The sequence below is a fragment of the Ammospiza caudacuta genome, chromosome 9 (genome assembly GCF_027887145.1).
Source record: "Ammospiza caudacuta isolate bAmmCau1 chromosome 9, bAmmCau1.pri, whole genome shotgun sequence".
Lineage (NCBI taxonomy): Eukaryota > Metazoa > Chordata > Aves > Passeriformes > Passerellidae > Ammospiza > Ammospiza caudacuta.
The window spans coordinates 1,523,963-1,538,354 of NC_080601.1; the positions used below are offsets into that span (position 1 = coordinate 1,523,963).

At 44.1% G+C, this 14,392-nt stretch overlaps 1 protein-coding gene across 1 annotated transcript; it reads left to right on the forward strand.

Annotated features, from left to right (window-relative positions):
• The first annotated feature begins 401 nt into the window (after nucleotides 1-401).
• On the forward strand, nucleotides 402-10,524 carry DNAJC12 (DnaJ heat shock protein family (Hsp40) member C12). The gene is made up of 5 exons (XM_058810708.1): nucleotides 402-479; nucleotides 3,418-3,496; nucleotides 5,161-5,300; nucleotides 7,019-7,220; nucleotides 9,475-10,524. Exons 1-5 carry the CDS (start codon nucleotides 402-404, stop codon nucleotides 9,567-9,569), a joined length of 594 nt encoding a protein of 197 aa, XP_058666691.1. The 3' UTR covers nucleotides 9,570-10,524.
• The last annotated feature ends 3,868 nt before the right edge of the window (nucleotides 10,525-14,392 follow it).

Sequence of the window (14,392 nt, forward strand, 5' to 3'; positions counted from 1 at the left end):
GTGTGGGCTCTGCCTGCCCGCCGTGCTCCGCTCCGGCTCCCGTGTGGGCTCTGCCTGCCCGCCGTGCTCCGCTCCAGCTCCCGTGTGGGCTCTGCCTGCCCGCCGTGCTCCGCTCCGGCTCCCGTGTGGGCTCTGCCTGCCCGCCGTGCTCCGCTCCGGCTCCCGTGTGGGCTCTGCCTGCCCGCCGTGCTCTACTGCAGCTCCCCGTGTGAGCTCTGCCTGCCCGCCGTGCTCCGCTCCAGCTCCCGTGTGGGCTCTGCCTGCCCGCCGTGCTCCGCTCCGGCTCCCGTGTGGGCTCTGCCTGCCCGCCGTGCTCCGCTCCGGCTCCCGTGTGGGCTGTGCCTGCCCGCCGTGCCCCGCAGCCTCCCCGCCGGCTGGGGAAGCCCGCTGGACCGGTGCCGATGGATGCCATCCTGAACTGCAAGCCGGAGGACCTGGAGGATTACTACAGCTTGCTGGGATGCGATGAGCTATCGACGGTAAGAGCCTCTGCCTCCTCGCCAGCTTACTCGCAGTTTGAACGTGCTCCTGTGTCCGCAGGGAATCTGCGGGCAGGAATATTTGAAACGCCTTGTGCACCTTCTTTCTTGCCACTGGTAGGATCTCCCTTGGAAAGCTGTTTTATCTCCTGTGTTTTCTCCAGCATTAAGAGCCTGGAGTGAGGCTTAGGTTGAAAATGCCATGTAGAACAGGGCAGGGTTATGGAGAGAGCCAACTGCATGTCTTTGAATAGTTTGGAATAGATATTATTGGTTTTGAAAACTGAAAAGGAGCTATTTATGTACAAGTAATACAGTGAAAGTTCATAGCTTTCTGATAATACTAATAATGCTGAGTGTCTTGGGCTTTATACATAGTATAATATTTTTTAAAATATATTCACTTGCTCAGATGAAAACAAAACCAATATCTTTATAGTTTACCATATTGATATTTTAAACGCTGTTTTAAATTAAATTCAAATACTAGTTTTACTAATTTGTTTCGATAGCAGAAACATGCTTTATAGTGAGATTTAGCTAAGCTATTTTTGAGTGATGTGCATCATGTTAAAGGTGTCCATACAACCTTTTGTTGGCTAGTCTAGTATGCTGATTTTCTCTCCTTTTTTTTTGTTGGTTTTTTTTTTTTTTTTTTTGCTTGTTTGTTTTTATTTTGTTTAGTTTAGCTGTTATATTAACCGGAATAGAGTTTTTGGTTTGGAAAAGGAGTTTTGATTACTCTGCTGTAATGAGGGATGTATTCAGTGGCGATAAAAGCTGTCTGTCTTTAGCTCAGTAAATTTAATCAGATGCTCTCACCTGAAGTGTAAGGATCGGGTGTAAACATCCTCAGTGCGTCCCGGAGGGAAATGTGAAGCTTTTCCCGAGGACACTCCCAGAAGGGATCCCAGCAGAGGGCAGTGCTCAGGGCTCCACGCAGCCTTGTTTCACAGATGCTCCTTCTCACTTTCTACCTCACACTCATTCCTTAAGGGCTTAGCAATTAATGAACAGTTCAAGTACATGTGATAATGATTTTTCACATTGCTTGAAAATGAAATGTAAAAGCTGGAATAAATGTAACGGGTCCTGAAAAACAAGCTCTCGAGTACTGTTTGTTGGGAGAAGCGGCAGATGTTGCTGCACTGCTTTTGACACGGGAGGAAGAACTTGGAGATCCCAGGCTGGCTGAGCTCCAGGTGCTCCTCAGGAGCTGCACAGCCCTTCTGGGGTCTCACAGGAATTTGGAACATTACAGGGAGTTTGCAGTCTCACTGCTTTGTACAGCACCGAGCACTGGGCACAGCATGCACAGCACATTCCCGGCTGCAGCACTTTCATCTGAGCTGCTCAATATCCTGCTCTTGGTTGGACCTGGTTAAATTTAAGCAGAAATACTCTCAGTTTCTACAGGCTTGTTGCTGTATTGAAGTAAACACAAACCAAGTTCATTCGTGGCTTCTGGTAGAATTGAGCTGACAGACACCTACTTCATGTTCAGATGTGACAGGAAGAGGGGAGATTTAATCTCCATTCCTCTTCAGGAACAATGCTGGTTTTGTATAGCGGGTATTGGATGTCTTTCTTGGTGAAACACCTCACTATATATTTTATATTAATTTTGTGTATGTTCTATAAACTTCCTATAAAGTTTTCTTTCTGCTGATTTTTTTTTAAGCTGAAAACTTCCATGTTGCCCTTCTGCTAAATTTTAACCCTCTGTACACATTTTAACTTTAAAGTTCCCCTTTCAGTAACTAAGTGTTTGAGATGATAGCTGGCTATACAGTAACCAGTCTCACCAAGTTCTCTGTGCACTGTGTGTGTTTTAAAGTGTCTTACTGACTGCAGACACACCACATTACATCTGTCCCTCTGGAAGGAGCTTCTGAGCAGAGTGAAAAGTGTAGAATTCTCAAGATACTACTGCAGATCACATTTTTTCCCAGAATATCCCAACAAGATTTGTCCAGCTAGTTGAGTGAACTGTAATTTTGTTCTAAATAAAAAATGCTATGAGACTTAATTTTGAAGTAAATAATTTAAATTGTATGTGGCTTTTATGGTTGGACAAATGATGAATTTGTATAAAGAGCCTTTGTAGTATGGGAAAGAATGGTCATTTTTGATTCCTTAGGGTGAATTGTGAAAGCTTAAGCTGAACTGGAGTGATATAAAGAAGTTTTGGCTTCTGAATTATAAGAACCAGCAAGATACTTGGAAAAGCACTAAATATTTGAAAATCTAAGCTGATGCCCACTCCAGTGGCTTCGTGGCTCCATGTGTGTTAGTTTTTCCAGTGGTTGAAATACTTTATGGTATAACAAACTGTGGGAATTTGCAATTAGCTGATAAACTAATACTTGCCAATATTCTCACATTGATTATAGATGTATTCTACTCCAAGCCAACCTTTTTGCAAGGAAAATTAACTTGAAGAAAGAATATGTACTACTGGTTATGGAGTGAGTTATCTTGTGGTGTCCACGATGGAAACCCCATGGGGTGCTGGCTGAATTTCCTATGGAGAGGGTGTGGAGGAAGCCACCCAAACACACAAATTGATCTTCAGCAATGCAGAGAGCCTTTGCTTCCTGCTCTGAGACTCTGCTGAAGGTTGGAGTTGATTAAGCAAAGTAAAGAGCAACTGAAGGGATGCATTTGGCCTCTGTGGTCAAATGTCCTTGCACATTTTTCTTGAGCCATGCTGGCTGACTGAGCCTCACAAAAACAAGGCTAAGGATGGAAATTAGATTAAATAAGCAGTGTCACTGGCAGATGGTTGTTGTTAAAGTACTTTGCTTGCACTAAAGCTTGTAAAATTGAATGGAACAAAATCTTTCAGCGTTCCTTGTTGTTTCTCCCAGCCTCTTTCAAAAAGAAAATTTGCTAATTTTTTCTGTGTTCACTCGCTTTGTCTCAATGTTTTGTTTAGGTTGAACAGATTCTTGCTGAATATAAGATTAAGGCCCTTGAATGCCATCCTGACAAGCATCCTGGAAACCCCAAAGCAGGTATGTATTCTTTCCTGTGTAAAAACAATCTATTTTTTTTTTCTTCTATTAGCATGGCAAGATAAAAAATTCAGCCTTAAAACTTTATTTCCCCTCAGTACATTTTAATCGTGGTGTGCATTGAGCACGTTCTATTTAAATAGCAAACTTGTGATATTCTTTCGAAGACTTGCACTCTCCTTTGTGATAGTGAAGGAAGACACTTGTTGGATTTTTTTTTTTTTGTTTCTAAGACCTTGAATCTTTTTTCTTTCTACAGTAGATCATTTTTTGATACAGAATTGATTTCTGGAGTGTGTCCCTTCCTAGACCTACACAGTTGGTGCACTTCCATGCTCAGTGGCCCTCAAGTGCCACACTTGCATCAGTCAGTTAATTTACTGTCAGGAATGAGGCTGTGAGGAGCACATAAATGTGCTTTATTTTCTTTTAATGTAATTGAATGGCTGGAAGGGAAGGGAAGGCAGCCCCACGAAGAGGCTCTGTTTGCAGAGCAGCAGCTGATGTTTGTGCTGGTGAGAGGGGGCAGCTCCTCAGAGCTGGCAGGGCTGAGCAGCACCTGAGTCATCTGGAGCCAATCTTTGCCCATTCAAAGCCACAGAGAGCCCCGGGCAGAGCTCAGCAAGGCTGAGGTACAAAAAAAGAGCAGCCAAGTGCCAAATATCAGAGCAGCTTTGCTTGGCACAAAGAAACGTTACACTCTGCCTCAATATACCATATTTACCTTAAGTACCCTTTTACAGTATTAGTGAGAGTTTACTTTGTGTTTTATTTCATCAGCTTAAGGCTTAATAAAGAGTAATAAAGTAGACCTTTTATTTGTTGAAAACTAGTAACATTAGAATAAGAAAACCTAGTAATATTAGAATATGAAAACCTAGTACAATTGTTCCCTCAGCCTGTTGTCTCTTGTTTGATTTATTGTTATCATTTTTGATTAGTGTTTGGGTGTAGTGTATTTCAAAAGAACTCTAATTTGTAAACTGGAATAAATGAATAATAGCAATATAATATTAGATCACTGTTACATAGGTGAGTCATAGATAAAGTCTAAATCTTTATGACCCTTCCACAAATAGTAACATGCAGCTGCATCCTTAGTAACCATTCCGTGAAAAATTACCCTGTAGGGAGAAATGAGAGTTCTTAGTCATCCAGTCTGGATAACATTTTAACATACGTGGAAAATACACCTAATAAAATGCACAAGTTAATTAATCTGAACTATATTTAGATTATTTTTCTTGTCTGTTCCTGTTCATTTTTTTTTCTTGCCACTCATGATTCTTGTTGCTGTGCTCTCTCTGACCCCTGTGCTGCTGCAGACCTCAGTGTGTTCCTTCTAAGCAGTGCTGCTCGAATTTCCCTTTTTAAGGTGGTCTGCAGGGGCTGTGCACTCTCTAAGTTTCTCTCACCTTGTGTTTAGGAGCTTTTGAAGCTCACAGACAAAAGAACATTTTAGTCCTGATTTGCAGGGGTATCAGTCCACCAAAGGGGTGATGATCCTGAAGCCAGCCAGAGCTGTGCAAGCGGGACCCAGAACCACATCCCTTGGCCACTTGCTTGTCCTTTGCTCTGAGCCACTGCTGGCAGGCCCCTTTTGGATCCGAATTCATGTATTTGCCAAGAAGCCTTGTTCTCAGTGCGGTTTCTGTGTGTGGCAGTGGAGGATTTCCAGCGGCTGCAGCAGGCCAAGGACACGCTGACGGACGCGGAGCGCCGGGCGCGCTACGACCACTGGCGGCGGAGCCGAGTCCCCGTCCCGTTCCGGCACTGGGAGGCGCTGAGCAGCTCCGTGAGGACGGTCCGTGCTGTGCTGGGGAGGGTCGCGGCTCTGCCTTCCTTCTGCTGCGGCCGGCCGTGGGCGTGGGGCGCGCACCGTCCCGCTCTGTGCGTGTGGCCTGGTGCGGGGCAAAGCTGGGAGGGAACCCCCAAAGGGCTCCTCTAGGAAAGCAGGTCCAATCGGGCCCTGCTCCCAGCCAGGCCCGGGGAAACTGCCTCCTTGGGGAAAAGTGGAAAAAACCTGTTTATGATCCAACAAAACCTAAACAATATTAACCAGTAAAACCCCTTGTTGCTCCAAAAGAGATGACGAGCTGAGAAAGTCCCTCCCCGGGTTGCGGCTCAGCTCAGGCTCTGATCGGTCCCTCACGGGCCAGGCCCAGCCCTGTGGCCGCAGCTGCAGCTGCCAGCGCTCCCCTGGCTGTTCAGTCCAGAGCAGGTTAAACAGGGCCAAAGAAAAGGGAAAAAGAAAAAAAAACCACAGTCCAGGGAACTTCTCTGCCTCAGCTAGCTAAACTAACTAAAAGCAAAGGAGAGCTCTGTCCCACTGTCTGTCCATCCGCAGACAACACACTGCAGGAGCAGGAATGTGGAGGAGTGAGTGCAGTGTCTGAAAACAAACTGCAGCTTCTTCTCTCCCCCTTCGCTCTCTGCAACAAGGCTTAAAGTGCAATTATTATTCAGCATAAACAGAACAGACAATTGGGGATAAAAGCATCATATAGTCAGCCTAGGGCAGGATGTTAAGGAAATTCAGGGAAAATTGGAGCACTTGAGGAGCCCATTCACAGAAGGGCATTAGGCCAGTAGCTTTAGTGTGAATTGATCAAGTTGCTGCTTTTATAGGAAATTTAAGTAACTTAAGGGCTGTTTTCAAATGCTTCAGCTCACTTTGCTTTTGCAGGAAACTTTTATTTCTTTTTGAAGTTAAGGTAAAGTTGGGATCTTTTTATAATATATTCTCCTCTTGGTATATTGCTTATCAGATAGGTTTTCATGTTGTCTGATTAAATAAAGATGTCATCGATAAAATCCAGGGGGTGGTTCCTTGGAACCCTGGGCTTCCCTCATAGCTTTGGAGGGGCCCTGAAGGGCTGGTGGGGTCATCTGGGACAGAGACAGGAGCTTTTTGGGTGATTTCCTTCCTGATTTTGCTATTGAGAAGATTTGGAAGCATGCCCTAGTAGAGCTCAATTCCATAATATTGGTTTGGGCTACATGGTCATATTTCAAGGCAGGTGAATAAAACTTTCCTATGTCAATTCTGCTTAGGAGAAAAGTTTGACACTTCAAGTGCAGCATTATGCCTGAGCTTGAATGTTTGGTGGAAATATCCAATTAAGCTTAGTTCAGTTCCAGACAGATGTTATTCCACAGACTTTAATATTAAATATTTTCAAATTGCCTTGCCTTCAAAAGGTACTCTGAAGTTAAAGACAGCTTTGAAAATGAACATTTCTGAAGTCACTCAAGCCCTCTTAAAGAAAGTCTGAATTCATGACACAAGGAACTGGACAGAAGGCCCTTAAAATTCTGACGTACCTTTTGTTCTTCACCCCCACGTGCCATAAAGTGTCCTCTCCAGTGCTGTTTGTGACATGTAACCATACTTTCCCCCATCCCATTGACCTGCAGGCTTCTCAGTGTGCTTTGTGTAACCATTTATTGCAGCAACATAAAAAAGAAAAAGTCATTTAAACCCTTAAAGCACAGGGCTTTGTTCTGTTTGCATTCCTTCAGTCAATGCACTGGGCTGTCCAAAGCAAGAAGGACCAAATGCTGGAAGCTCCTGGCTTTGGTGACACCAACAACAGAACCAACGAGATGTGGGCCCAGCAGACGGAAAGCAGTGGAGAGGGATTGTTGGAAGGGAGCAGGGAACAAGAAGATGTTGCAATCCCTGATGTGCAACCACAGTCTTCAAAGAATCCAGACTCCCCAAGTAAGTGAAAACAGCACTTACAGAAAATCGCAGTATCCAGGGACTGGCCTGAAATGGGGGATTTCAGTCATGGGAAAGTCTTCTCCAGAACAGTGTGTTGAACTTTTAGCTTTTTAAATGTGGTTTGGGGTTGGGATTTTGGTTTGGGGTTTATGCTTTTGATTACTTATTTAATTTTGAAGTTTTCAGATTTTCCTTCCTCCCTATCCCAAGTTTCCTTGTTTGTTTGCTGGTAAAAGCTGCAACTGGAGAAGGAGAAAAAAAAATGCTTCGGCCAAAATGGAAAGTTTAGTTTTTCTGATATATAAAAATGTAAAAAAAGAAGGCAGTTATTTTCAGTGACTTTTTAAAATAAATATTAGAACTGTTAAGTAAAATATTTGTTTGGTGATTTTTTATCCATTATTCAGTGCTTTTGCACAGTTTTCATCTGATGAGTTAATGAGGTCTATAATTTGAGACTTGAAGGCTTCTTTTATATTCAAACAGTTTTGTTTTTTCTAAGTAATGTGTGCACCAGAATAAATGTGTGTTTCAAAAGTGTCCCCTGGCAGTCAGCATTTCCTGGCTGTGCTTTAGGTCATTGTTAAACAAAATCCTGCCATTCCCCCCCCAGTTTGATCAAACAGCAAATTAGGGTCAACTGTGAGGGTAGCAAAACCTAATGTAATCCCAAACATTTGTGGAATGCACGAAATTGATGAGAAAATTCTACAAGGAGGTGTATACCAGGCCTAACTGAAAACTTGATTTTGAAAAATTATGCTCTATAACTTCATACTATTTGCCTTTTTTTTTTTTTTTTTTTTTTAGTAATTAATCATCACTGTATCCTTTGTAGAACAGTAAAATTTGGAAGTAAAGAAAGCATTATCTTGTTCCTTGTAATGGTGAATTTTCTTTTTTGGCATCTTCTTTCTCAAGTTTGGTTTTTTTAAAGTTTTAATTTAATTTCCAGATATTTGAATGGAAAAAACCATCAAACTCATCAAGTGCCTACTTCATTTATCCAGTGGCATATATTCACATGAATAAATGTTAATGGTATAATATGTTTGACAGGGTATGTGTGCACTTCAGTGTTTATACCCCATGTTAGGGGGTTGATAATGTTTTTGTTTTGGTCCAGCAAAAATTGATGTATTGGGTTCCACTTTGAATCCATGGCATTGTCTGTTCCTGTCACTTGTGGCATTTTTGGGGTCCCCAGACAGAGGAGGAAGGAAATGATGAATCTGACTCCATGTTCTTAGAAGACTAATTTATTATTTTATGGTATTATATGACATTATATGACATTATATGACATTATATGACATGATGTGATATTATATGACATTATATGACATTATATGATGTGATATTATATTATATTATATTATATTATATTATATTATATTATATTATATTATATTATATTATATTATATTATATTATATTATATTATATTATATTATATTATATTATATTATATCTATACTAAAGAATAAAGAAAGGATACTTACAGAGGCTTAACAAGATAATAATAAAAAAATCCTAACTCTCACCAGAGTCCCAACTCTGGTGGCTGTGATTGGTCAATGAGTCAAAACAATTCACATGAAACCAATCAAACAATGACCAGTTGGTAAACAATGTCTAGACCACATTCCAAAGCAGCAAAAGAGGGAGAAGCAATCAGATAATTCTTGTTTTCATTTTTCTCTGAGGCTTCTCAGCTTCCCAGGAGAAGAAATCCTGGTGAAGGGATTTTTCCAGAAAATACGACAGTGACAGTCACTGGCCTGGATGAATTCTGGACTGCCACCTACACGGCTATTTCAGCTCAAACAACAGATTTGAACACTAATTCTACTCACAGGATTCAGTTTGCTGTAAAAGGAAGGTCACCCTTTGGTCTGAAAAGGCCCCAGATCACACTTGCAGATTTATCCCATCACCACCTCCATCTCCTTCCCCAGATCAGGCCACTGCAGTTTGCCAGTGTTGCTTTGTGAGTCCCTGCAGGACTGCCAGGTCCTTGCTGGTCTCCTCTGGGACCTTCCCAGCTGAGCTCTGGTGAGGGTTGGTGTTTGGTTCTCGTTCCAGCCTGCCAAGGACTCAGCGCTCTGTTTGTCCCTGCTAGGCAAGAGCCCTGGAAGGGACCACTTTTCTGTTTACTTCTTTCTGGGAAGGCCATCGAGTACTGTTTCAGAAAATTAAATTTTATGCATGTTTACAATAATTTAATTGACTTTCTGTTTTTTCCCCTCAGGATTTTCAGAGGGGAATTACTGGCACTTGCGTTTCCGCTGGTCAGGCGATGCTCCGTCAGACCTTCTGAGGAAATTCAGAAACTATGAGATCTGAAATGAGAAACACACAGGAGCATGAGATCATCTCTTCACCATTCCCTTTGTATTTTAACAGCTGTTATAAGTTATTTGTATTTTGTATTCTTTATTGAAATGTGTTGTTCTAGTCAATGTCCAAATACTGATTTATCACACCTGCTGTGATCATTACAGATGGAGACTTTTCTGTTCAATAACCTTTTCAGTATTAATATAAATTGATGTTGTGAAGTTATCTAACATCTTGTATATTGTTTCTTATATTCTCAAATGTGGTATAATGATTAATATTTTGTTCAATAGTGTGATGTTATAAAAACATACTCTCAGTAGAGCTCTGGGCTCCAGGGTATCCTGATCAGAGAGGATCTTCCAAAAAAGCTTTGTGATAATGAACTGTAAACAGAGCTCTGCTTAACTCTGTGCTCTGCTTCACTTCTCCATTGCCTTGTACTCACTGCAGTGATTTATAATGTACTCACTACCAACTTAACTTGTAGGAGAGTTGTGACCTTATGTTATAGATGAAATAAGAAGGGTCTTGTTATCCAAGGTCTCTGTGACAGATCAAGCACTCCTGAAAATCACTTGTTTTCTACCTTAACGAGAACACTTTTTGCATCAGCAATATGTTTGTTTTGTAAGGCAGTTGCAGAACTTTACTTCTGCAGATAGCAATTTTTGTCTCAAGATGTATTGGTGGAAGACTGATCCCCTGTGTGTGTGTGCCAACATTGTCCCGTGGCTTCAGAGCAATTCCCCTCCCTGCTCAGCTGTGCTAGACTTGGTTTTACCAGGGTTTTGTACAGTGAGGAATGAAACATCAGACTAGTCAGCACTAATGTGTACAAAATCTCACATGAAAGTTTTTGATACTTTGGGCAACTTTTCAAATTCTGCACTGTTGTTTATTTATTTTGTGTTTGTTTTCTTCTTTGCAAGCTTGGCTAATATGTCAGGTATTGACATTGTGGTTTTGTGCAGGCAGATAATTCCATCAGCAGCAAATAAAACTTCATGCATACAGAAAAGGGGTTTCTTTCATCTTTTTAATTAAATACTCCTTCCACCACAGAGATTCCTTTGGAATTTCTTGTTATTTGTCATCTTAAGAGTCCGGCTGAGAATCGCAGGCAGTGCAATGGAAAGTGCAGCCTGGTGAGTGCAGTGTTGTGCCCACATGGGAACCATCTGCTGTCTGTCTGTCTGTCCCTGGGGGTGTGTGTGTGTCTGGCCTCTGTGCTGCCTGGGTTATGTGCCCCTCCTGCCTGGGGCCTGTTTGCCACCTGCTGTTACTGGAACCCCCATCCAGGAATGGGGATCTCAGTGACCTGGTGGGCACCTGTGCCCTGCAGCCACGCTGGCCTGGAGTGCATGGCACTGCTACCCAGAGCCACTTCTGTAGCACGCCATCTTTCATTTTACATGCTTTTCCCTGGCATATTTTGCAGCTGCAAACACCGTGAGATTAATGATGCTCTGTAATGTTTGTTAAATGCCTCTGGTTTGGTTTTTTCTGGTGCATTTGCTGCTTTACTTCATACATATTTGCTCAAGAAGGCCTTTGGTCCATTTTATAGAATGTCTGTCAAACAATTGTAACAGAAGAAACTCTTACCGTATGTGAAGGATACTAAGTAATAGGGAACAATTGTCCCTCCAACCAAAAGATGGAAGTGCAGCCAGCTGGAGCACTTGGAATCAGATGGCAGCCCAGATTCTCCTCTGCCCATTCCATTTGCTGAAGGTAGTTGGGTGGATGATTTAGCACCTAATGAGCTGGTTTCCTTTGAGAAGTGAACACACAATAGACCTTTGAACAGCAAACTAATAGTTTGTGTCATTAAAACTGATGTCATTATTAGCCAATTATTGCGTGGTTGGTTTTGGCAAAGAACCTTTGGATGTTTGTTCTGGATGAATAACTGCAGGCATTTGGAAGGCTCTTAGCCCAGTAAAAGCTCGTGGCAAAAGTTGTGTTTTGCAACAACCTGCTCGAGATCAGCCCTGTAATTTGTACTTGTCCTCATGAGGAGGGCAGGTTCTAACTGGTGCTCCAGTACACAGTGCCACCGACACAGACTACTTTTTTCCATTTCTGTACATGTTAAACTTGAAATGGTCCATTTTTCTGTATTTCCTGAGTTGAATGAATCTATTCCTAGCACAGCAAAGTCAAATGGATTGGAAAACAAGAGGAGCCTGTGCACCCTGCTCTGCTTTTGATTGCCCAGAACCAGGTGGGACCTGGCCTGTTGGCCAGTGACAAGTTACTGGAATGAGTGGGCAGCCCAGTTCTCCCTCATGTTAGAAAGCAGAGAAAGCACCTGACAGCTTAGTCAGTGTTAGATCATCCAGGGCCCACACCCCAAGCAGAAACTGCCTATATCTGCTTCTTTAAAGATACAGCACTTTCAGAAGCTTCTTGCTGCTGGTGTGAGGAGATCCAGTGAATGTCCCAGTGACATTCCAGCAGCAGCTCTGGGCTGCTCTGGTGAGCACCAGATGTGATTCACACGCTGGAGCTTTAACTGGGGCAGGGCTGTGGTGCATCCCAGGCTCTGTGCAGGTGTGACTGAGGCAGCAGAGTCACAGGCTCGTGGTTTTCAGGGGCCCACTGAGATCTTTAACTCTCTTTGCAAAGTGGAGACAGCGGCAGGGGGGGTGGGGAGCAGCAAGCCCAGACACCATTTATTAGATTAGGGCCCAGGAGGCTCAAGCTGGAGCAGGGCAGCCCTCTGGAGATGTGGTAAGCTCCTGTTTCTTCCTGAGCTCCCTTTGGGAGCAGCTCAGGTGGGCAGCAAAGGGTCCTGATGGTTTTGGGTACGTGAGGGCTCTGATTGACTGTGCTGTGTCACAGCTCTGAAGGATTTGCTGTGAAAATAAACAGAGTTGTGAGGTGAGCCCAGATCCTCTGGAGTCCAGACAAAAGTGTTGATGAAACCCAGCCCTCACTGGACTTGTGAAGGCTGAGGAGTTTTCATCTGGAAGTTACGAGACAGCAGATGGGGTGCAGGTGTATGATGATAAAATACAGAGTATAGGGAACATTGTTCAGTGCTGTGTCCCCAGGCCTTTGAACTATTTTTAAACAGAAATTAAGCAACTACTTAGCCAGTTATTTACAGTGAATAGCATTGTGGGATTCTGGATTTATATAAAATTATTATATCTTTATTTGCTGATATTATACTTGTGCAAGTGCAGGATATGTAAGATTGTCAAGAACTAAAACATCCTCAACCTTTTTGTTTTGCCAATATTTGAGAAGTTGCTTTGCCAACATTTGCCAAGTGACAGTGTAAGAGTTATTTGGACAATAAACACAGACAGTACATGGCTTAAAATCTCAGGCTGAGTAATGCTGAATGATAGGTAAGGTAGATTCTTGACTGTTTGTTTTTCTCTTTAAATGAGATTTTTAACAAAGGCAGTTTATATGTTCTACAGTAGAAGATGATTATTAAAAGAGATACTGTGTATCTTTAATTTCCTGAGCATCAACATTGCTATCTTACCTTCCCAGCAGGCTCATCTCTCATTTCAGGATATGAAAGTGTAAGCAGCGAGGCTGTTGCAAAGCTGATGAAATCACACAGCAGAAGATAAAGGCGCTCCGCAGGTAGTCGGGCTGTGTCACTGTCAGACGGCAGGTGATGATTATTGATTGATGATTATTGATGGTTATCAGCTCCTCCGTGCTGGGGTTTGTTCAGCCCGGTGCACACGCTCCCCCTGCTGCCGGCAGGGCTGGCAGCCCGTCCCTTCCCTTTCCTTCCCTTCCCTCCTTGGTGCTGGGGCCACACGTGGGGACAGTGACACACCTGGGGCCGAGAGCTCAGTTAAAACCAATCACGGACGGTCGGGGAACACTGCCTTGGTCTGTTTTTCCTGGTTATTAATGGCATAATAACTTCTGTGAGTGTATGTGCATCCTGCATGTGCAGAAGACCATAAAAGGCAGGAAAAGGGGATTGAGGGCTCCCTCACTGGAGGTCCAGGAGGAATCAGAGCAGCTTCCTTCAGGAAAGGCAAGGTTTGACAGAGCAGCTCCATTCCTTCTAGAGAAGCCTTCTGCTGACAAGATGTAATTTATTTTGTGTCAGCTGTAGGACGTGGGGGCAGAGCAGTAGACCTTGGGTGAACCAGGACACTGTTTGTGCGTTAGGCATTGGATGAACCCTGAGCTTTGCAGCTGGACGCTGTCTGTCCTCCTGCAGGGCCTGGAAGCTGGGCTGTTCTCTCCCCTCCACCCAGGGCTCCCATCGCTGCCTGCAGCTGCAATGCCAGCACCTTGCCCCGGGCCCTGCTGCAGCTTTGGCGCTGCTGTTCCTGCTGGCAGGGCCGGGAGGAGCGGGTGGGCACGGCCTGAAGAGCTGCAGTGGGATAAAGATCACAGGGCAGCAAGGATGATGGGACACGGGAGCATCTCTCATGAGGAAAGGCTGAGGGAGCTGGGCCTGCTCAGTTTCACAACGAGATGACTGAGAGGGGAGCTCCTTACTGTGTATGAATATCCAGAGGGGGTGTCAGGAATGTGGTGCCCAGCAATGGGACGAGAGGCAGTGACCAGGGAGTGCCATCTGAACGCGTTTCCCTCCTCTGCAGTGCCCGAGCAGCGGCCCGGCCTGCCCGGGGAGGCTGTGCGGGCTCTCAGGGCGATGTTCCGGGGCACTGCCGGTGCCCCGGGAGCACCCGCAGCAGGGGATGAGGGCTGCGCGGGGCCTGCCCCGCTCCGTGCTCTTATCCCGGCCCATCCCTCTGGGCGCTGCCGCTGAGGAGCCGAGAGCAGGAAAAGTGCGGCCGGCAGGAAAGAAAAAAAGCGAAGCCCCTCCGGGC